The following is a 24,076-nucleotide window of genomic DNA, read 5'->3' as shown; positions in this document are numbered from 1 at the left end:
GCCTCCCAGCTACAGCCCTTCTCCCCTTCATGCTGACTCTAGGTCACGGGTGGATCCTGCTCACTGGGGCCCTGACATGCAAGGCGCAAGAGCGGGGCAGTCACGTGCAGAGACGCAGTGTGCTCCCAGGAAGAGAAACTGCCTGGCCATCTGGCCACGCGCTCTGAGCTGTCCCCGCCATGGGGACGCAGATGGACTTCTGAACCAGAGCCCCCTCCTCCGCCTACCCCAGGTCCCAGCCCATCTGCTGCCGCCCAGGACCCAAACTGGCCAGGGTGACATCACAAGTGAGTGACCATGCAGAGAGGGCTCCAAAATCATCTCACTGCTGAAGTCCTCGAGGTGCCTCTCTAGGGCGGTGTCTGGAGAGCTGCCTGTCGCATCTACCCTACATTCTCAAATTGCATGTTCAAGCCCCTTCCTCGACTGTCCCTGACACCAGCCTTCTCTTCACGTCTGAAGGGGCTCAAGACGATTCTTAAATGATGCTGGACAGTCCAGGTCTCAGATACTCTCATTCATTCAGAGTAATAATGGCCAATGTTTACTGAGGGTTTCCTGTGACCAGCCAGCGTGCCCAGTGCTTTCCACCCACTCCACCTGAGGTAGGAACTTGTACTTGCATGCACCTGCAGATCAGCCTTGCACTGTCTAGGGGGACTTCCAGTAGTGATGTATCTGCCCATGCCACAGACACCACGTGGCTACAGAGCACCTGATTGGTACCTGGTGTGACCCAGTAACTGAATTTTTTATTTTATTTTTATTTGAATAGACACACATGGCTAGTGTGTTAGCACAGATTCAGAGGGCTCAAGTGATACACTCAACACCACACAGTTCATAAAGGGCATGGTTGGCCTCTGGGGAGCATGCACTACCCCATGACGCTGTCCTGGGAGGCATTTGCATTAACAGCATAAGAAACCAAGATAAAGAGATGGGGAGTAACCAACAAATCTTTGGGGCATTCGAAGTTTCCATCCAGCACCTGGTCTGTGAGCAAGATAAAAACATATGGCAGGGGACAAAGAGGAGTAAGACCCAGGTTCTGCCCTCAAGGTGCTGCCAATCCAGTGGAAAAGAAAAATAAATTCTACTTGGCAGGAAACTACAGGTGCAAAACTGAATGAGGTAGGACATCACCAGGACATTCCACGGCGGCCTCCAAAAGTCAACCACGCCCAACTACGATCTCATAGTCTCCTGCTCACTCTTCCCCAGGTTTGTTTCTCCTACATTCCTTGTTTCACTCTCACTTCCTGGAACTCCTTTTCCTGCTTAATCTGCCTGGACTGGCATGCATCCCTAATAACTCAGCGCAGGTGAAGTGCCCCGGAAGCCTTGTCTGGACAGGCACTCAGTGACCCCTCCCTCTGTGCTCCCATCATCCTGTGCACACCTTGATTCTGTCACTCACTCGACTGATGTGTAACCACTGACATATGTGTCCCCATTGGAGGGTGTCCTGTGAGGTCAGAGTCGATGGATTTGCCTTCCTTGTGTCCAGAGTGCCTGCAGTGCCGGTGATAGGTGGTGGAGGTGGGCGTGTGCAGGTGCATCTGCCTTCATGGTTATCTGCAGAGCCAAACACCTCTGTCCTGCCATCTCCCACCACATTCGCACACGGCCTTTCTGCAGAGGAAGGCTTGTGGGAAAGGTGCCACAGAACAGCCCCCAGTCACCCCACAGCCTCTCCCCTGGGGCACGGCAGGGTGGCTACCCACAGAACCTGGTGCACAGTGTGGCCTCTGACAGCTTCCAAAGCAGTCTCAGAAACACCTAGCTGTAGCCCCAAGCAGAACGGGCCTGCTCTGTACCTCTCTCTCAACCCTGCCTTCTCCCAGTCACTTCACTGGCAGTGAGTGTCAAACCCTATCCCCAGGAAACCTCTGCTCCATCAAAAGGAATTTACCCCGTGGTGTGCAGACCCAGGTCCCAGACCTTACCAATAGCAGGTGCACCTCCACGTACCATGTGGCCCTCTACAAAGCTATGCCTTCCACATGTTCTCATTTGACCCTCATGCCTCCTGCTATGTGAGGAGGGGACATGGGCACTATCTCCCCATTTTACAGATAAAGAAATAAAGGCTCAGAGAGATTAAGAGACTTGCCCAATCTAAGTGCTGGATCCTAAATTCAGATTCAGACCTTTTCACTCTAAGCTCAGTGCTCAGTGTCCTGGGAGTTCACCAATTTAAATTTTTTAGAAGGTCCTATTTTAAAAGACAATCATATTTATGTGACTGAAAGATCAATAATGCAACCTGTATACTATCAAGTGAACACTTTTCATATTTTTGTTAACGTCTTTTTAACATAAAATGTTTTAGTTTATGTTCAAATGGCATGTATATAGTTATATTTTATGTTAAACATGTGCATAACTATATGTATTTTAATTTTTAACATCTGAAGATGGGTGGCTGAGGCAGAGCAGGTTTGGAGGAGGTGCTGATGAGTTGATTTGAGGATGCCCTGTGCTCCAGGTTCTGATGGGACGCTGGGTAGAGCAGAGAGCTGAAAACGGGCATCTGGGGACATACTCTGCCCCAGGCCCCCGGATGACCTGCTGCTTCCCAAACACCCTTGCTTCTTCACTTCATGCCCTCCACAAGGCAGGTATAGCTGCCTCGGCATCTCTGACTTCGGATATTCTACCTCCCTTCCACGACCATTCTGGATGCCGCCTCACATGAACCTCAGATCAGACATGGTCTCTCTCCCCTGTGGGTTCTCGCAGCAGTTCCTACACACCTCTGTTCTAATCTCCGTCTCATTCTACAAGGGCTAGGGTCATTTGTGTGTCTGCCTCCTCCATGGTGTCTAAGGCAGGGGCAAGTCTTTTCCCATCTGTATCACCCACAGTGGTGCTTTATAATTAGGGATCAAAAAATAATGGCTGTATTTCATTGTTAACTGTATTTCTAAGGAGGACTGGTAAAAGAGGGTAAGGTTCAACCCCTTTCTAGTGGTGAATGTAAAATGCAACAGACAGCACATTTTTGTCTGAATTATCATTCTCTCTCTCTCTCTCTATTTGAAAGGTAGAGTTACAGAGAGAGAGAGAGGGAGAGACATAGAGATCCTCCATCTGCTGGTCTACTTCTCAAATGACCGCAATGGCCGGAGGTGGGCTGGTCCAAAGCCAGGAGCCAGGAGCTTCTTCCAGGTCTCCTATGTGGGTGCAAAGGCCCAAGCACTTGGGCTATTCTCTGCTGCTTTCTCAGGCACCTCAGCAGGGAGTTGGATCAGAAGTAGAGCAGCTAGGACCTGAACTGGAGTCCATATGGGATGCTGACACTGCAGGTGGAGGTTTTACCCACTATGTGACAGTTCTGGCCCCATGAATTTTCATTTTCAAATATGAACTCTGTGATGATTTAAAAGCACATGCTCCATGGGACCGGCATTGTGGTGCAGTAGGTGAGGCCACTGCTTGCAAATCAGCATCCCATGTCAGGGTGCCAGTTTGAGACCCACGGCTGCTCTGCCCTGTGAATGTGCCTGGGAAACAAGAGAAGATGGTCCAAGTACCTGGACCCCTGCCACCCACATGGGAAACCTGGCTGGAGTTCCAGGCTCCTGGGTTTGGTCTAACACAGCACCTACCTTCATGGCTATTTGTAGAGTGAACCAGTAGATGGAAGATCTCTTTCTGTCTCTCCCTGTCTCTCTGTCATTCTGCCTTTCAAATAAACAATTGTTTTTTAAAAAAGCTCATGTCCAAAGATGGGGAAGGGCTTATAAATAAGAAGCAGTAGAAAAGAGTTGCTGCAATCTGTTAGAAGCATGGTAGAAAGTCGGAGACCAGAGCGAACAGGAGTTTGAAAATACCTCCCCCCACCAGGATGGCACACACCCACACACCTCCTCACCCCTCTCTCTCCACAAGCAATACTTGAAGCAAAATGGAGAGGAAGAAAAGAACAAAACAAGGGTTTGTGGGAGCCGTAGCCTGGGGCAGACATATGAGGTTACCAGATGACAGAAGGGAAACAAATGATTTAACTCCCACTTTGCTTTGTTTTTTTCAAGGACAATGATCATCGAGCCAGAAAGATGATTTTAAAAGGGTTCAAGTCTGAGACAGGTGAGGAAATGGTAAAGCAGCTTCTAATAGCTTTAAATAAACTCAAGGCTGCAGACATCAGCAAATCGCATCTCCCGGTAGGGAAAAGAACTCAAAGACAGGCGAGTAGAACCACCGTCGGCTGTGGACTGTTAAGAACAGTATTTTAGAGACATAAACAGGAAAAAGTTGCCCCTATTTTCCTGAAGCAATTCAAACATCAGATTCTGGAAGCCACAAAACACTAAGTTTGACATTAATTGCTAGTAAAAATCCTAAATGGGATTATTTATGAGTGAAAGAATGACCCAAAGCAGAATGGTTTCCTTGAAAAAACAGTTATGTCAAACTCACTCTATTGCCCTTTTAAAAATTTGGAATCTCTAGATGAGTAGATAAGGAAAACTCAGAGGAGTGTCTTGATTTCAGCAGGAATATGAAAAAGTCTTCCACGACCGCCTGGGTAGAATGGAGAAGAGTTAGCTGGATGGGAGAACAGGTGGGTGAACTGCTAGCTAATGAGGTCCCTGGTCAGTGTGATAATTAGGCTTCAGTCTGGAGCGAGGTCTCTAGCAGCTTTGCACTGTTGAGCACCTTCACCAATGCCCTGTGTGGTGTTGTGGAAGGCAGGCTCCTCATCGCACGTACGGGAAGGCACAGCCCCTGTGTTTAGAGAGGATTGAGGCTGAGAAAGGCACCCAACTACGTGTTCCTACTCATCAGTGGACAATGACAAAGTTGATCTCACTGAAGCAGAGAGTTGCCGGCGGCAACTAGAGGCTGGCAGGGGTGGAGGGGAGGAAGGAATGGAGAGAGGATGGCTCACAAGTGCAGGGGGAGGTTGGGGAGAGGACCAACCATTACTGTTCTATAGCACAAATGGGCAACTGCGATGGACAACAATTAAGTGAATATTTCAAGTAGTTAGTAGAGAAGGTTTTGAATGCTCCAACACTGAGATATGATAATTGTGTGAGGTGGTGGATATACTAATTACCCAGATCTGATCATTACACATTATATATACATGGATTGTAACACCACACAATACCCCATACATTTTGTGTTGATTAAAAATTTAAAAATATGTCAAGGAAAAGAAAGATGGAGAAACAGCTTGTGAGGCAGAAATTACAGGCAGAAATCAAGGAGCTGATGTCGAGTAGAAAGAACTATAAATGTACACTGTTAGAGTGAAACACAAATTGCACAAGTAAGGGAGATGGGCCTTAAAAATGTCTCATCTAGAATAAAAGCAGCGAAGTTTACTGAGAAGTCAAGGTACCTGTGCTGTGATGTGCTTGCCAGGAAAAGAAGAAATAAAACAAAGAAGGGTCATTGTCATCTTGGCCTGTGTGAGTACGAGGCTGGTGTCCAGATGAAGGGGCCGCCCTGGAGGGGCATGTGGACGTGCCGAGAGGGACACGGGTGGCACGCAGTGCATCTGTGGAGGACGGCGTGGACGCTGCAGAGAGGTGGATTCCTGTAGAGCAGAAGGCCTGGGGAGGGCTGGACTGGTGTCTTCAATATCTAAGGAAGTACTAAGCAGAGAAAGGTGGTGCTTACGGTGCTGCTCTGAGAGCAGGGCTAGGACAGAGGGGAGAAAAGTGTCCCTTTCGTGGGAAGAGGTTCTATCAGTGAGAGCCGCCGGGGATGGGGACGCTACTGTCACCAGCAGTCGTTAGGGGGTGGGTGAAAGCCTGCCTATTGGAGATGCCTACACGGCAGGCCACGTTAACCCCGCGATATTGTGAGGCCCTGGGCTGGGGAAGATGATTGTGAATGGGGCGAAGCCTCCCCAGAGCCCTTTGAATACCTTGCAGAGGTCACCATCTCCTTTGCCACTGTCGCAACACTGGACCTGCACTCTGGGGAGCCACCGTGGTGGCCACAACATAAGGCATTTGGAGAGGGGCCGGCACTTTCCCCTCTGCATCTCACAGACATCTTCCTGCCTCCTAGCATTTCTGGAGGGATGGGGGTGCTGCGCAGTCTTCCCTTGGGGCATGGGCAAGTACAGAGGACAGCAAGAGTGTGTCTGTGCCACCCTTCTGCAGCTCAGGGGCAGCTGGGTGGGCAACAGTGAGGCCGGCAGGGCTCTGCCCAGGCCATGATCCACGAGTGATAAAGTGTCAGGGAAGAGCACCGGGAAGCAGTAGTGGGGGACATTCTAAGACAGGCCATGTTCATGGCCAAATGGTCTCCCAGGACTGCACGTTCAACACCCACTGATGCAAGGTAAGCACGCTTGTGGGAGTCTGTTTCTCATCATTTCTGTCTTTGCTCACACCCCCCTTCCTTTTCAAGAGTGCCCCTCTGCTCCCTGGTTGACTTTTTGGGTCTTGCTCATTTCCCCCAGGCCCGTGTCATTAAAGCTTTGACATTATGTACTTGCTTTTAGGCAGAACCTTAAAAAAGGAGAGAAATTAACTTATTTATTTTCTGAAAGGCAGAGGAAGAGGGACAGAGACAGAGAGATCTTACACCCACTGGTTCACTCCCCAGAAAGGCTAGGGCTAGGCCAGGCTGAAACCAAGAGCCTGGAGCTCCATCCAGGTCTCCCACATGGGTGGCAGGGGCCCAACTACTTGGGCCGTCACTGCTGTCTCCCCAGGTGCACTCTTTTTTTTTTTTTGACAGGCAGAGTGGACAGTGAGAGAGAGAGACAGAGAGAAAGGTCTTCCTTTGCCGTTGGTTCATCCTCCAATGGCTGCCGCGGCTGGCGCGCTGCGGCCGGCACACCGCGCTGATCTGATGGCAGGAGCCAGGTACTTCTCCTGGTCTCCCATGGCATGCAGGGCCCAAGCACTTGGGCCATCCTCCACTGCCCTCCCTGGCCACAGCAGAGAGCTGGCCTGGAAGGGGGGCAACCAGGACAGAATCTGGCGCCCTGACCGGGATTAGAACCCGGTGTGCCGGCGCAGCAAGGCGGAGGATTAGCCTATTGAGCCACGGCGCCGGCCGCCCAGGTGCACTCTGGGCAGGGGGATGGCAGGGGACAGAGACTTGAAAACAAATAATAAAAGTACAAGGTGCTAAGTGCCAAGACAGAGGTAAGTGTAGAGCGTGCTGGGCCCACAGGGGGTGAGGAATGTCAGGAGGATTATGTTAAAATACCAAAGCCCCTCTTCCCACTCAGCCCCCTGATGGCCCTGAGGCCTGGAATCCTTTCTCCTGGCAAATTCTCCCAGGTGGCGCTGGGGAGAAAGATGGGATTTGTGTGAAATGGAAGCAGGGAGCGAGGGCCTGGTCCCCGGATGCTCAGAGAGAGCCCGTGGCTGGACTGAGAATGAGCCGCCTCCGCCACGCCAGGGGTCTCTCAGGCCCAGAATCTGCATTTTGAGCCATTCGTGGCCCCCTCCCTCACTGCAGCAGCACACTCGACAAGTCATTTATTCCTCCATAACATTTGCTCGGAGGAACGTTACCGCTGAATTATGGCTGGGACCATTATCTCACAATAACTGTCTGGGAAATGTTAATGTTAATGCATGGATCATGCAGAATGCCACATTAGGGCTTTTATGGTGGACATAACATTTTTATGAACTTTTTCTCTGGTAGCACCAGCCTTTGATGGAAAGAAAAGAGAAAAAAGAAAGAAAGGCAGAGTGGGGAAGAAGAAAGGCAAGCCAGCTGGGGTGAGACAGCCCTGGGAGCAGAGACCAACCCCTGAGGCTGGGAGCCTGTACCCTTCAGCCTGGGGGCAGGCCCGCCCTGGCCACCCTCCAGCCCTAGAATACCTTTCGCATTAGGTATTTGTGAGAGGGGAACAACCAGACAAATTGGCAACTGGTGGGAGACAGGGTCGACTGGGGCCCAAGCTGTAAAACTTGCCAGTCCTTTCAACCCCCTGCTGCCCAGGGGGCATTCAGGGCCAATCGGAGCGAGGGAGGGGCAGCCCCTTACTGCCGGGTGAGGGGAGGGGTCTCTGGCAGAGCTGCTTCTGGGGCTCACCTTGGGGAGTGATGGCTAATGGCTTAAGGAGATTTTAATTTCTGCCATTAAAGGGGAAAAAAAGGGAAAACACAATCTTGGGAATGGCAGTATTTTACACCTAGCTTTTAAAAAGGACTAATAAAGGCAGTGTTTAGCATTTTATATCCTTGCTCAAAAATAACGATCTTTGGTTCTCATCTCAGACATATTTTAAGGGAGCCTGTGTCTCCTACCTCCAGAAGATTCTTTCGGGAGGCTGAATTTATAGCTCTCTTCTTCCCCAGCTCTGGGCTCCCATGGAAGTCCCATACCCACGGCGTTTCGTCCACTGGCCTCGTCTCTCCCCACCCTCCTGCCCTTGTGGTCACTCCCGGTGCTGTTACTGCAGTGTTTCTTTCAGACAGGGTGTTGTTCAGCTCTGACCCCGAAAAAAAAACACCTAAAGCCTGGTTTACAGTCATTCTTCTGAGCACAACAGGACATAGGTTTGGGGAGGGCCTTGGCCTACTAGTTAGGATACCTAAGTCCTGAGTCAGCATGCCTCTGGCTCCGGGTTCCAGCTTCCTGCTAATGCAGACCCTGGGAGGCAGTGGTGATGGCTCAAGGGACTGGGTTCCTGCCTCCCATGTGAGAGACCTGGATTAGGTTTCCAGCTCCTAGTTCTAGCTTCGGTTGTTAAGGGTATTTGGGGAGTGAACCAATGGATGGGAGCTCTCTATCAGTGTGTCTGTTTGCCTGTTTCTCTACGGGTATGTCTCTCTGCCTCACCAATAGATACAATTTAGGAAGTAAAACAGATGTGGGCTGGGGGTGGAGTGCAATGCTGTTCAGAGGCCCCCTCCCCAGCAATGCCAAATTGCTGGGCAGGTGGTACAGGAGAGCTAGTGGGTTATAGGAGTGGTGGCTGAAGCGCAGAGGGTTGAAGGGCAGGCTGAACAGCATGCTTGTTTTTTGAGAACACAGTTGTGAGCTTGCTGAGAAGACCCAGGCAAGTTAGCGTGGTTTGGTGTAAAGAACCCTCACCTACAGCTTGGACCTCCAAGTTCCAGCTCTGTAACAATCAGACTGCATCTCTAGAGTAGCAATTCCGCTATAAAAGGCTGAGGCCAGAGTAGCACTACTAAGAGGCCCTTGTGCTCTGGGGGTCTATTGCCCCTGCACACCATCCGGAACCCTAACTGGAGCTTGTGCAGGTGGGCGTCTTGTCCATCTCTGAGGTGCAGTGCGTACTCGCAGGCACTGGGCCAGATGAATTTAAATCCAGACTTTAATAGCTCAGAGGACTTGAGCATGCTTTTAAAGAACTCATTTGATTTCCATTTCCTTCTACGTAAAAAGGAGATCAAAATGCAAACTTGTATAGATTGGACACCTCTAATTTCCAGATCCAAAATCTGCAATGTTCAAAAACTTATTTAAAGGTTTTGTTTTTTTTTTTTTTAAGATTTAGTCACTTATTTGAAAGGCATAGTGACACAGAAAAGGAGAGACAGATTTTCCATCTGCTGGTTCATTCCCAATATGGTTGTAACAGCCAGGTGTGGGCCCAGCTGAAGCCAGGGGCCAAGAACCCCATCTGTGTCTCTGACATGGGGGTTAGGGACCCAAGTACTTGGGCCATCTTCTGCTGCCTTTCCAGGTACATGAGCAGGAAACTGGATCAGAAGCCAGGACTCAGATTGGTGCTCCGATATGGAATGCTAGTGTCGCAAGTAGCAGCTTAACCTACTGCACCACAACACCAGCCCCGAAAATCTGAAACTCTTTTGAGCCCTGACATGATGCCACAAGTAGAAACTTTCACACCCGACCTCATGTGATGGGTCGCACTCAAAACACTTAGAATACTGAATAAAATTACTTTTAGGCTGTGTAAGATGGATACAAAATCACAATGAATTCTATGTTTAGATTAGAGTCTTATCTCCGACATATCACGTTTTTGTTTTTTAAATCCAAAACCTGAAACACTTTCTCAGCATTTCAGATAAGGGATGTTGCACCTGCAGGTGGCTTCATGAGGCTAACCTGCCTCTCAAGCACCCAGCTGTTTACTGAGGTCTGATACTCCATTCCCGAATGAAAACCCTACCTGGGCAAGGACTGCAGTTTGTTTTCTTCACTGGCAGATCTCTAATGCCCAGGACAGAACTCAGCTCATAGGAGCCCCTTAGCCAATAGACAGTGCAGGAATGAAGGCCCAGGCGTGCCGAGGCCATACCCTCCATAACCCCACCCCTCACCCTGCACAGACCCCTGGGGATTTATTTGCCATGAAGACCTCCAGAGAAGGGTGCTGCCCAGGCGTTGGGACTTTCCAACATGCCTGTTCAGGGAATGTTTAATGCACTCGCAACCTAAAGTGCAGAAGGGATTTGCTCCAGGCCTCACTTCTGTTCCTTCCAATGCTGAAAGCAGGTGTACCTGGACTAGGCAGCAGGCTTGCAGCCCTCCTCTTTCCAAACACCCCCTCCTGTGCCTCCCAGGCTGCTCCCCTCCTTCTTGGGCTGCCACACGCTGGCTCCTGGGGACCCCCTGCCATATGTTCCATTCCAGCTCTAAACTGCATGCTAATTGTTCTGAATGAACAGCTCCAGCTGGAAAAGCAGGCAGGCCGTTTACAGACCTTAAGATAACACCCAGCTTCCCGTAAGTGAAGGGTTTCCAGGGAGGGGGAACGGAAAGTCATTTGTTCAGGCCCAGAGCTGGGCGAGACAGGCCCCCGGGGGCTGCGGCTCTCGTCCAGGGCATCCTCTCTTCTTGGTCTCTACCCAAGTGGACCCATTTCAAGGCAGCACTACCTGAGCAGCCTTCTCTAGGGAGGCCCTGAACTGTTTGCTGGAGCCGTCAGGTTGCAGAGGCTCCTGGGGAGGATGGAGCGTCGCTCCAACCACATCCCATGCTGCTTCCAGATTCTGGTAACTTCTCCACATTCTTGAAAAAGCCTTGAGGGTTTGGCCTCTCTCTCGAGCATGCATCTATGGGGGGCGAGGGGGACTGATGAGGGCTCGGGGTTCTGCAGTGGACATGAAGAGCTGAGCGTTTGTGTTTGTTCTGCCTATAGGGCCACCTTGGACAACGGCCCTTCAGCGGTGAGGGGGTCGTGTCTTCCTGCGTCATCTGCTTAGGGCCTGTCCCTCCACATCAGCCCAACTCCTTGCCAGCTCTGTGATGCTGCTGCAGCTTTGTGCTCTGTTTCTGGCCTCTTGTCCCCAAAGCAGAAAGAGAAATGTTGAAGTGGTGGCTTTCTGACCAAGGAGGAGGGTGTATGCGATGGCGCCATGGGGCCAGGTAACATAGAGGTTGGGAGGAATTTTTGAGTCCATCAGGTGGATGCCTGACTCACAGGAGGAAGAGCCTAAGCCAGGGCACCCTCACCCATCCAGATTGGCACTGCCTATGAATCTAGAAGGACCCACCTGCACCCTGCATTCTCTCCCCTGGGCCTGGGGCCAGACTGGGGATGTGTCAGGAAACTGGAATTATGAGAAGAGGCTTGGAGACAGGCCTCAGTGCCAGCTGTGTCACCCATTAGCTGTGCAACCCCAAGCCTATCACCAATCTATATCACCGTGCTCTTCCGTACAAGTGAGAGCGATGCAATGCTTGTCATGCTTCCTGCTCAGTGCGTTGGAAGCTCATAAGAAAAATAAATGCAAAAATGTGCTGAAAACTGAGAAACAGAATCCAAAAGTGAAGGATTCAGACTACATTTGTTTCTAGGCTCAGGTCCCTCTTTACCAGTGGGGGCTAAGGTTTTAGAGGCTGCTTTTGCCTGTGTGTCTGGAATATTTCTACCTGGGTCTTAGCAGTGGGCATGGAAGCAGCAGGAAGGGCTGCTGGTGATACACAGACCTCAGGGCTCAGACACAGAGACCCCTGGGCTCAGAGTGGCCTGCTCCTGTCTAGAGGCCTGGAATTGCCAGAAACTGGGCTCTGAGGCAGGAGACTCTCAACAGACTTAATGCTCTGCAGGGCCAGGGTGGAGTTCCAGCTCAGGGAGCAGAGGGCGGGCTGGGAGCTCAGACTGTGGCTGCACAGCCAGGCGGGACCAAGGGCTCTGCCAACTCTAAGGTTTCTCACTGTTCAGATATTCCCTGATTTGTCTCTGACTCCTGGGGCCCAAGTGGGAAACAAGGTGGAGAGGGCTTGGAGGAAGGGATCCAGAGCGCCCCTCTGAAGCGGAGTCCAGTTGGAAGAGGAAAATCTGTGAACGTTCCCGGCCACGTGCCCCTGCAGGCTCAGGTGGCAGCAAGACCTGGCCTCCTGCTGCTTCATCAGGCACCGAGTTGAAGGGGACCCCCAGGTGCCAGCAGCGGGGAGGAACTACAGACAATCTTCTTTCGAACATCCACCAATACCCTTAAATGGCCTCCCTCAACGCCCTTGATCTCATGGTCCCACCACAACATGGGGATGGCCAAGAGCTCCCCTCTAGCCAGCCTCCCTCCAGCCAAAGGAGAGCAGCAACAGATCGAGCCAGAAGCCAACTTCCATCCTGGGGCCTGTGAGCTCAGCTGCAGTACAGGACGGCCTGCTGAAGGTGGTGGTGAGGGGGCCACAGATGGAGAAAACATCTGCATTAGCAGGGAGGGAAGTGACAGCAGATCTCTGATCAGATATGGCCTGGGTGATTCAACAGATGCCCAGTGCCTGGGGAAACTCATGTCCCTCCCAGCCACTGCAGGCCTGACTTCTGGGTCTGACGGCCAAATGTGGCAGTTCAATGCATGCCATCCACGTCTCTCTTCCCTTTGCTGCAGTGCTTTGCTTCCCTTCTCTGTCAACAGAATATCCTTCAAGGTCCAGTTCTGATGTCCTGTCCTCTGGGAGGCCTCCCTGGACTTCCTCCCAGGTGGCTCTGGACTCTGCAAGCAGGCAGAGGAGCTGTGTCTGAGAGCCAAGGCTGCTCTTAGCTCCCCACCAAAACACTCCTTGCAGCAAGGAGCTCACTGACGCTGAAGCGCGAGCCGTGCATAGAACCTCCAGCTCAGTAGACGCTTGGTAGATGCTGGCCAGGAGGATTTGGTGGAAGCAAGTGTGGAATTGCTTGCTTTTCCTGGCTTAAATGAGATCTGTGAAAGTAACACCCAGCAAGGGAGCGTTTGGAAAATGCCCGGGGCCTCCTGAAGGTTGCCCCAGGAAAACACGCTGTCTTCCTCTCCACGGGCTTCTCGCTGCCTGTCCTGTGCCCAAGCCCAGAGCCCACCAAACCCAAACTGTTTTTTTTTTTTTTTTTAATCAACGATGAAACAATGGCTGATCTTTTGACATTTCCAGGGCTGTTTGGAAGAAGGAAAGATAATATGTAATAAATTCATATACTTCTGTGTGTTTCTTGGCTCTGGCAGCTAAAATTTCCATCTCTTTATGCAGGAGTCCTGGGGAGCTGAAATCCTTGATAATGCCAAACCATTCAACACTGTATTCTCTCTTTACTCTGTCTGCACCGCAGCAAAATATCGACTCCATGCTGCCAGCTGTGGGAAGGGAAATCAGATGCTGCGTTCTTTCTTGCATGCAGAAGTCCGAGTGTCTTTGGGGATAAGAGTTTGTGACCCTTTGTCTGATCTAGCCATGGCCGAGGATAACCTGGCCCCATAAAGCCCCGAGGGGATGCGGGCTGAGGACCCGAACTCTCCAGAGGCATCCAGGGCAGACTGAGGCACTTCCTCTCTGCTTTCCTGCCTCCACGGCCCTGGTCCTTTCTCAATCAGGCCTGCAGTGGATTGCAGTGTCTCACCTGTACTCCACACGGCGCTGCCCAGGTCAGAGGCAGCTCAGGCCCTGGGGGCTGGCAGAGGCTGCCAATGCCTTCCAGCTCAGAGTCTCAACTTGTACAGCACATTTCAGCCTGGGGCTGAAACAAGCATCTTTGTCTCCCACAGGAGGCCGCTGGGGATAGAGGACAAGACTTGCCCAGGGCCATGCACTGCAGTCTCGCTGGAGCTTGAAATCTCTTCTTTTGACTCCAAGGTCTATTTGTCCATCCATTCTTTGAGTCATCGAACAAATATTACATGCCTGCCATGTGCCAAACACCGCGTTCTGGGCTCCAGTAGCTCTCCCTGAGTCCAGGGAGCTTAGGTTTCAGGTTTCCCCATGGAGATGAAATGCTGAGCTCTGCCTGTTTACATCTGGGGGGGAGGGGGTGGTTGGTTGGTGGGGGAACGTTCTATTAGATAAACAATACCTGGCTTCAGCAGGCAGGGCCAACCCTTCCTGCCGACCCTCCCCTGGTCTCCTCTCCCACCCCACAGACACACACACTCACAGACTCACCTGCACTCCAGCTGCCCCGAAGCACACAGAGCACACCGAAGTGCCATTACATGAATGTGTCATTCCTTTTCCTGTAATAGTGATTGTCTAAATGTCAGAGCTTAAGTCTTGATTCTCCTACTTGCTTAACCTCTCTATGCCTCAATGGCCTCATCTGGAAGATGGGGAGAGTAGTAATAATTAATAATAATAATAATGCCTCTAGACAGGACTGAATTGGATAGCACATGTATCTTATTTAGTGCAGCACCAAGCAGATGATGTGTGACAGCTCATTGCTATTGCTATTATTATTATTGGTCTGATAGGTGCAGCCCAACAAAGGATGAAGTGTACTGGATGGCTATGCTCTTTCCAGAACAGACTCCATGGAGAGCCCATTCCACCCTCACCTCCACCCCATCCTTTCCCACTCCCACATGCTGCATTGCTCGGAGGGGGTTCTGATAGCTGTGGGACGGTCGCCAGCATCTTCCTCCCCCTCGTCTGGAGAGACCTGGGGACAAGCAGCAGAGGACAGCACCCCCAACCCTGCGTGGTAACCGGGTCTCAGCCCACGGTGGAGAAGGAGAGCCATCCGTCTCCATGGCCAAGGCCAGCTCTTCTCAGGCAGATCCCTGGGATTCTCAGGGGAAAAAATATGGAGAGGAGGAAGAGACCAGGCTATTCTTGGTCAGTCTGAGTTTGCTGCACAGTTTGTGGGGAGCTCCATGGTCATTTCTGGTCTAGAACCAGAGCCCCAGAAAGCAGCGGATGCAAGAGATCCAGGCTTAGCTCTAATGCCAAGGCCCTTCACTCTCTGCTTCTCTAGGTGGGTGAGTCAGGAGGCCCTTGGGACAAGAACTGCAGATTCTATCAGTGCCATTGGTGAAACACAGCTTTTCATTCTCCAGCAGTTCTTTGAGATCAACAAGACAGATAAATTAACCCCTTTTAATCAATAAATATGCTACGGCTCAGAGATGCTGGGTAGCTAATGCAAGGTTGAAGTAGGTGGTGCCACCAGGCCCCAACTCCACCCATCCTGAACGCCAGTGGAACACTCCTGTGCTCCACCACCCTGCCCTTCACCCTGGGCCTGTAAGTCTGCCATCTGCCCAGGGAGGGAGCCCAGGGGCCATCTCGCTGCTCCCTCATTCTGCAGCCAGAGGGGAAGGTGAACAGCCTGAGCTCCACCCTCACAGCATCTAGGTTTAGGACAGGAACTGCAGAAGGCTGCCTGGGGTTTCTTGGACTCTCACAAGCTAACCAATGGTCAAGTAAGGACTGAGAAAGGGTTGAAGAGGGCCCAGCCAGCAGGCATGTCCACCTGCAGGAAGCCCTGGGGACACACCGAAGGTCAGGAGCCACAGTCAGAGGCCAAGGTGTGGCCTCTTCTAACGCGGGCCTGCAGCTTTGCTTGCATTCACTCTTTCCAAGTATTTCCAACCAAACACTGCACTAAGGGCTGCCCTGGGAGCATCTCAGAGCTTGGGACCTGGAGTTGAGTGTGCTCCTAGGGAACTGAGGGAACTCGGAGAAAGGGGTAATGGTTGTGGTTTTACCCTCCCTCGAGTCAGGGCCAGCCCCTCCAGCTGTTCTGAGCTCAGCCTGGGTTTGGAAAGAGTCCTCCACTCAGGTGCACACCTGAGGAGGTGGGAATGCTCCCGCACCCCCTGGCTGATCACTGGCCCTGAGGTGCTTACATGGACTGCCCCAGTCCAGGAGACTGGCACCCAAGATGGCCCGCAGGTGTGCCATTCAGTAGGACTCTGCTCTCCACATCTCCCAATGGCCAGTGTGGAGGGGATCCCAGGCAGAGACCTTCCTCTGCCCCTGTCTGGACTTCTCGGATGCAGGGCTTCTCCACCTGGTTCCCTATCCCCACGCTCTGGAGGCTTAGAGCTCTCGCCTGCTTCAGCACATTCAGCCAGCCTGCTCCCCCAGTCGCTTCCCAAAGCCCTCACTATGCCTGGGTCTTCCTCAGTCCTCAACCTCTTCTCCCCTCAAGCCTGGCTCCCTGGGTCCCACAGTCACATGCAGAGCTGACGGGTCCCCTGATGTCACACACCAGCAGGAACAAGTGGGACAGACTGTCTGTTCTTGGAGGGGTTAAGGTCGCACAGAGTAAAGGAAGTATGGCAATGAGCTCATCTATGGGGGAGGGGTGATATGGGATCAAGGACAGGACTAAGGTTCCTCCTTTGGAGTAAATGACCCCAAGCTAAGCCTCAACCAGTAAAAATGGGGTGGAAGTGGGGGAGAGCAGTGTGAAGAAATAACACCTGCAAGGCCAGGAAATAGCATAGAGCCTGCAGGAAACAAGAATTCTGCATTTATGATGAAGGGGGTAGTGGACCCCCAGCCGGGGGGTAGTAGATGAGGCTGGAGAGGTTACGGAGGGTCCCATATATACTAAGCTAAGTTCTTATCATCCATCTAGGGATAGTCAATTTGGTTTTGAATGCTTAACACTTCCTTGTAAAGATTCATTCAAACCTCCGGGAGCCTTCTCTGATTTCCCCAGAATTCAGCATTTCCCACCGGAACTTTTTGATGGATGAGTTCCTACTGGATATATAGTGTTTAGCACGTTGCTCTAAGCTTTTGTTTAAACGGCTATTGCCACTTCTAGGCTGGAGACCAAGAATTATTTTCTAATCAATTTTAAATCCTCAGATGACCAGGCATATTTAGGTGCTTAAGAAACATATTTGGGACCTGCACTGTGGTGTAGCAGATAAAGCTGCCACCTGCAGTGCCGGCATCTCGTATGGGCACTGGTTTAAGTCCCAGCTGCTCCACTTCTGATCCAGCTCTCTGCTCCAGCCTAGGAAAGCAGTAAAAGATGGCCCAAGTGCTTGGGCCCCTGCACCCGCTTGGGAGACTTGGAATAAGCTCCTGGTTCCTGGCTTTAGATCGGCCAAGCTCCAGACATTGCGGCTATTTGGGGAATGAACCAGCAGATGGAAGACCCCTCTCTTTCTGCCTCTGCCTCTCTGTAACTCTGCCTTTCAAATAAATAAATAAATCTTTTTTTAAAGAAATACTGTATGGATGAAAGGATAAAAATTAAGGTCAAATGACTTATTCACACCCTGCTATCTGCCTCCATTCTGAACTCTCAGTTTAAATAAATAAATAAATAAATATTGGTTTGTGTATAGTGTCTCTGTCTCCTCATTTACATAATTGGAAGGATAATACTCCAAGGATTGTTGTGAGAAATGATGGGATGTAAACAAAAGTGTTTCACGTGACTTTGCGCATGGTAGGTGCCCGGTAAATGTTGCTTCCCTGTTTCATGCAACTCGTATTGATTAATCACCTACTACGTGCCCAGCACTGTTCTAGTCACTGGGTTCAAAGCAGTAAACAAAGCAAACTTCCTGTCTTCGCAGGACATACTTCTCATTGAGTGCGATAGATCACGAATAAGCAAGTAAATACAAATGTAGTTAAGCCATGGAGAAAAACAAACCAGAAAGATGGCACAGGGGGCTTGTTGTTGTCCAGAGGTAGTGGGGGACCTCGTTGGTTAGATGATAGTGGAGTAGAGACTTAAGCGACCTGTGTGGGCACCTGCGGGAAGATTGCCCAAGGCAAGGGGCATGTGTCAGGGGCACAGCAAAGAGGCCAGTGGCCAGGAGAGGACCTTGCACATGTCCTCTGAATGGACTGGGGAGCTCCTGGGGGATTTGGAGCAGAGGCTTCGGTGGCAATCTGATTGTCTTTGTGGAGGGAGACTGGCAGGGAGGAGGCCAACACAGAATCCAGCCAGGTGAGCATGGTGCTTGGGGCAGAGCGGGAGGAGGTGGTGAGAAGTTGGGTCTGACGAGGTTCCTGAAGACACGGGTGGGGAGGGGCAGAGAAAGAGAGGAAAGAAAGGAGGATCCAGTGGCTTTGACCTGAGCAGCTGGAACCATGGTTTTGGCCTTTCCAGAGCCGGCGAAGGGCAAAGAAGTTTCTCCGAGAGCTTTTGAACGTCCTTGGCAGGGCAGTGCCCCATGTGGACGTAGTGGGGAAGGATGGCCAATAGCCATCTACAGAAGAATCAGCGGACAGGAGCCGGGTGCCACAGCACAGACAAGAAAGCGGGGAGGCCAGGATGGGGGCCGTCCGTGTTGGCGCAGGCTTGGGAACGGCCCCTCGTCGAAGGCCACCTTCTTGCCAAATCCATGACCTTGTCCCAGACCTCGTTTTGCTTTAACTCAAGATCACATCTGACCGTTCTGTCAGAACCCCCAAAAGCTCCCCTGCTCTTGCCCCTCTCTCCTGATGAGTTTACCATGTCCTGGTCCTCCAACCATGTGTGCCCCCCTGAAGCCATGCAAGGTGGACACTAACCCTGAGCAGAAGCAGAGGTGGGCTCTTAGTGAGAGTGACATCCCGGAGGCCACAGAGCAGCTGGGGAGCAGAAGAAGGGGTGGTGCTCAGGCCCTTTTACTTGCAAGCCCACACTTCCTCCATCCCACCACACTGTGTCCCAGGGACACACACACTACGTCCCCTGCAGGGATGGCTCATGGTCCTCTCTCACTCACATGTGTCGCCTCTCCAGCCAGCACTTGCCCCCAACTCCTGTTTTCCCACATCCTTCGTGACCCAGCCCCGGGTCTCCCTTCTTCCCCACGCCCAGCTTCCCCCCTCAGCACTGCCTTCTCCCTTCTGTTTGTGCATCAGTTGCCCCTTTTCTGCACCCCACTCTGGCGCCCGACCGTGGAATGCCCTCCGTGGCTCTGGTTCACGTCTTTTATGCTAGCTCTTGTGGATCATACGCCTTATAAGGTCAAGGGTTGCATAACGCACAGCTCGGTGGTAGCCCAAAAGGGCGAGTCCGTAAATACCGTGGCAATGAAAATACAATAATAGCTAGTTCCTTAGGAATATTCAAAACAACTTCAAGCAGGAATCAGTTGTATTTCTGTTAAATGCATTAATTTCCTCTAGTTAACGTGGAAATAATTGTCTGAAATCACACATTCCGTAGGACAGGGATGTTCGGAAGCCTTGTGATTTAAGAAAAATATTGTTATAACATCAGCGGCAGTGAACTGCAGGGTTCAGTTGAGGGGACAGCTTCCTGCCTAACACGCAGTTTTCCACTGCTCAAAACGTTCTGAGATTTTTCCTCCTTCAATCAATGTCAGGGGGAAATGGGATTAAAGATACTACCCACAGCCTTTTGGAAGACATCAGAGTAAGAAAAAAGGGGGAGCTGGGCGAGGTTGTATTTTCCCCAGGGGTGTGTATGTGTGTATTGACAACTACTCGACAAAAAGGGATTTCACAGCTGGTCATCAGTGAGGACCAATTCTTCCCAGAATTTAAAGAGACAAGATTCACAGAAGACAGGCAGGAGTGTTTTCTAGAGTGGTCCAAGCAATAGCAGCATAGGTGCCCAGAGGCTGAGGCTGCCAGATGCAGGCCCTGTCCAGGGAAACAAGGAAACAGGCTGGCGGACAAAGGTATCTTCCCAAGAAAGAGTCGAACAACTCCGAACATGCGGGTGAACTCCCCAGGGACGCACAGCATCTCCCACTTCTCCAGCTGCCTTCTAGGAGTGGAGAAATCGAGGGAGGGCGGGCTAAATGTCACTCCCTTGCCCCACTGGCTGTCCACCTGCCACCTACAGCACACGGGCTTAGCCTAAAATAATAAAATGAAATTTATTTTTGTGATCAGACAATTAAAAGCATATGGCAAAGAACTTAAGGAGTAAAAAATTATACATCCATATATGTAAATATTTCTCCTACTCTTGACTGTGAATATTCCCATTCTTCTGCCACTCTCCCAGAGGCAATTACTCCCATAAATTCTCTCTCTCTCTCTCTCTCTCTCTCTCTCTTTCTTTTTAAAGACTGGAGAGGTTTGGTATTACTTCACAAGATGTGGACCGAGATCAGGATTTACCTATTTGCTTTTAAAGATTTATTTTATTCATTTGAAAGGCAGAGTTACAGAGACAGAGGGTGAGATGGAGAGAGAGAGGTCTTCCATCTGCTGGTTCACTCCCCAAAAGGCCACAATAGCCAGGGTTGGGCCAGGCTGAAGCCAAGAGCCAGGAACTTCTTCCAGGACTCCCATGAGAGTGCAAGGGCCCAAGCACTTGAGACATCCTCTCCTGCTTTCCCAGGCACATTAGCAGAGAGCTGGATTGGAAGAAGAGCAGTTGGGACTCAAATCGCTGCCCATATGGGAAGCCAGTGCTGCAGGCGGCAGCTTATCCCACTAAGCCACAATGCCAGCCCCCAATCTTATGTCTCCTTACTAAGTGTATTCTCTGCATATACAAACTTATGTGTGTTTAATGAGAATGGCAGCATCTCCACAATGTTCTCTATTGCTTCTTTCTTTTGGTGCTGGCCTGACAATAAGCCTAGGTTCTCTGGTTTGACTATATCCCCTTGTCCCCCAAAACCAAGTTAAAAAAACCCCACAGCCTCCCATGCTGTGGTTTCTAGGTCCCCTGATCTCTCTCTCTCTCTCTCTCTCTCTCTCTCTCCCCCTCTCTCTCCCTGACAAATAAAAAGAAATAAAAATAACTTTAAAACAAGTTTTAAAACCTCAAGCATTGATGAACGTCCCCAGATTTGAACTGAGGTATTTCCCTTTGGGGACAAGCACTTCCCAAGAACAGGGCAATATGGACACAGGCCAAGGGGAACACCAGACCCATTCTCTAGGATAGCACAGTCCTGAGAGACTGCAAAGGGCAGACAGAAAGGAAGGGGCTGTCATGGCTGACTCCAACCCTGAGTGCTGCTGTCCCACGCCTGTCCTGACCTGCCGAGTCATGGCAGTGCAACACGAAGTGCCCACCATGGCCAGCCCTGCAGTAGGAGCTGATGATGACTCACAAACGAATTCTGCCTTTAAAGGCACACAATGACAGGGCTCCTAGGATCCAGAATCAGTGTCACTCCCAGAAAGAGTTCCTTGAATGTGAACCAAATAGGAGGAGTCCGTCACCCCCACACACCCCTGAACACAACACCAAAGGGAGCCCAGTGGGGGCTGGCACTCAGTCGCCTCCTGCCTCCTGCTGCAACCGTTGCCACTCCAAAGAGACTGTCATTAAAGCTTTGTCCCTGGCTCTCTGATTTACATGTACAAATAATCGCTGTCAGGGGCACGAGCCCCAGAGAGCAATAATAGATTCTGGTGGTAGCAGATGCAGATGCAGGAAATAAAAACAAAAATGAAACACACCAGCCTGGCAGAACTCAACGCTGAGCAAAGTCCTGTGGGGGCAGCAAAGCCTGCCGGGGAGGCGAGCTGGAGAGTGGCACCCGATAAGGCACTGGTCAGTGAGTCTTCTGCCAAAGCTAGCCCAGGACCGCTGGTTTTCTGATTGTGGTAATACAGTTAAGGTGCTTCCAAAAGCTTGTGCAGGGGCAGTGGGTAGGCCACATCCCAATCACAGTGTCTGGGGTTCAAGTCCCACTGCCGCTTCCAATCCAGCTTCTTGCTAATGTGCACCCTGGGAAGCAGCAGGTGATGGCCCAAGTACGTGAGTCCCTGCCATCCAGGTGGGAGACCTGGATGGAGTTCCAGGCTTCTTGCTGTTTGGGGAGTGAACCAGCAGAGGAAAGATTCTCTTTCTCTCCCTCTGTCTGTCACTCTACCTTTCAGATAAATAAAAATAAATAAACTTTTTAAAAAAAATTTGTGGAAAATGGAGTTAAAAGTTAAGCTTATTTTGGAGCAAAATAGATTTGAAATCCATATCTGATTTTTTTTCATAATATGCACGTATCATGAAATTTTTGAAAGTCCCTCTATCTATGGCAAAATGCAGCAGATAATGTAAGAGTCAAGAGGACTGTGTGTCCCTGCTCTACGACACGCAGTTCTGTGTGCCTTGGTTAGGTACAGCCTGCATGGCCGAAAGGTGTGAGACAGTCTAGAGTTGAGGGCATCGGAACAAAGTCTTGTTGGCCCAGGCCTCTAAGCCACCTCTCAGGGAGCCCAGTGAGCTCCTAGGAGAGGATCCATTGTAAACCCACAACGTGGAGGGCAGCGAAGCTTAGGGCCCACCTTGCTGCCTGTGATGTAACATGTGGGGATAGTGAGGTCCAGGGAGCTGACAGCCCCTCATCTAAGTCTCCTGAGCTGGCCCTTGTGTCCTGTCCTGCCATCTGGGCAGAACGGAGCCGCTCAGGGCACAGAGTGGATAGAGACACCCTTTGTGCTCCACCTCTGCAGCTGTCCAGAAATTGGTTTTAGGACATAACCCTGCACCTGTCTTAGCTCCCTCTGCTAGAAACACCCCCGCCCCCACCGCCTCCCGGGTCAATTCATAGCCAACCTTCTAGGCTCAGCTCAGATGTTACATCTCACATCCCCCAAAAAATCTTATACTCCCCCACCTCAAGGAATTGGGTGCCCTCCTGTGGCTCCCACGTGACCTCAGAGGGTCCACTCCCCAGGCTGTTAGCTGTTAGCCATGCTTCTTGTTTCAAGTTACAGATCCATTCCCTGCCACAATGTAGCTTCTTGAGGGCAGGGAAGGAGCGCTTTATCCCTTCATCCCTGGCTCTAGACAAGGCCCAGCACCTAGAGTTTGTTGAATGAATGCATGGATGGGAGTAATGAATGAACTCTTCACTAGCATGCTGCTTACTGAATGCTTATTGACTGACTGGGTGACTGAATGAGGGGACGGATGGATGGTGTCCTAAGGAGTAAGATGAGCCTGTGCAGTGGCCTCTTAACTCATAGCAAGTCCTCCTTTATTCATTCATTTATTTCAGTCACTACTCTGTGTCCCTCAGGTATTAGGATTCAGGTGCAAATAAGACCAGCCTCTGTCTTCAGGAAGCCCCCAGAAAGGTGTTTAAAAACAGAAGTAAACAGGAAGTGTGCTTGGAACGACTCCATTCTCCCAGAGCACACCAGTCTGTTGCATCCCATCAAAAACCTGACCAGGGCTTCCTGGCCCCACCAGTTTCTGGGCACAGCTGTCTGTGGGAGGAGTGGCCAATTAGCATGCTGCACACACCTGTCCGTGGTGTGCCACAGATCCTGGGCCGGGAGAATTAACAACTAGGAGGAAATTTGGAGCTCCCAGAACCCAGCCGGGCTCACATCAGAGACCTCATTCCCCTTTAGGGATTCATTCACTCCGCACAGCTGGTTAATTTTTCATCAAGGGGTGGGGGTGGGGGTTGCGCGCGAGCTCTGATCCTCCACTCTTTCATGCCAGGGGTGGGAGAGAAACACAACATCCTATCCATTTTATTTTTTTAGATGAAATAGGAACAGATTGTGGTTGCCAGGCAAGACCCAGCCCTCACAGGGCTTTTGCTGCTGCTGTTGCTGCTGCTGCCGCTGCTGCTGCGGGCTGATTAACGGTTATTGGGCAAAGGATAAAGCATCCAGACGGCACAGGCCTCTGCTGAAGGTGCTTACACATTTAATGAGCACCGGGTGAGATGCTGGTGGTGAGCAGCAATTGTTTTCGAAAAGTGATTTAAGGCGCTAGCTTTCTGAACCACTTTCATCTCCTCTTCTCCCAGGACCGGGCCAGGTTCATCCCCTGCTCTGACCTGGGTGACAGCTGTTCTGGTCTCTAGCTTTAGGAACAAGCCCTTCTTCCACAGAGCCTCCGGCTGCAGCCCGAGGGACAACCATTCCTGCTCAAGTCTTATCCAGAACCTGGAAGCTCAGGGCTGAGATGAAGTCTCAGTTTGCTCATCCAGAAAATGGGTGAAGAGAGAATTAGACAACCTTTTGTGCACATAACCCTAGAGGTACTGGAGTGTTTTTGCCTCCCTGGTCCTGCACATGCTGCTCA

The 24,076-nt window shown here is 51.0% G+C and overlaps 2 protein-coding genes across 16 annotated transcripts in view; one reads left to right on the top strand and one right to left on the bottom strand.

The window, feature by feature from the left end:
- Positions 1–18,838, top strand: part of LOC108176820 (uncharacterized) — a 29,509-nt gene extending 10,671 nt beyond the window's left edge. For 2 of the 12 annotated variants that reach the window (XR_007920320.2, XR_007920321.2), the window contains exon 3: positions 43–11,121. Coding sequence is in view for 4 of the 12 variants with exons in the window: in XM_051848304.2 (XP_051704264.1) it covers positions 1,108–1,224; positions 4,041–4,095; positions 13,902–13,918 (189 nt within the window). In the remaining 8 variants the exon portion in view is untranslated. Of the gene's footprint in view, positions 1–42; positions 11,122–13,901 lie in introns of those variants that run through there. The other 10 variants (XM_051848304.2, XM_051848310.2, XR_011378465.1 and 7 more) reach the window with 10 other exon arrangements.
- The window catches only part of PKNOX2 (PBX/knotted 1 homeobox 2), a 274,750-nt gene that overhangs the window by 120,699 nt on the left and 129,975 nt on the right, over positions 1–24,076 (bottom strand). The gene's annotated exons all lie outside the window — the stretch shown is intronic.

This window comes from Oryctolagus cuniculus, chromosome 1 (genome assembly GCF_964237555.1).
Source record: "Oryctolagus cuniculus chromosome 1, mOryCun1.1, whole genome shotgun sequence".
NCBI lineage: Eukaryota > Metazoa > Chordata > Mammalia > Lagomorpha > Leporidae > Oryctolagus > Oryctolagus cuniculus.
Note: the sequence above shows the minus strand (reverse complement) of the source record. Positions and strands in the feature narration are given on the sequence as shown.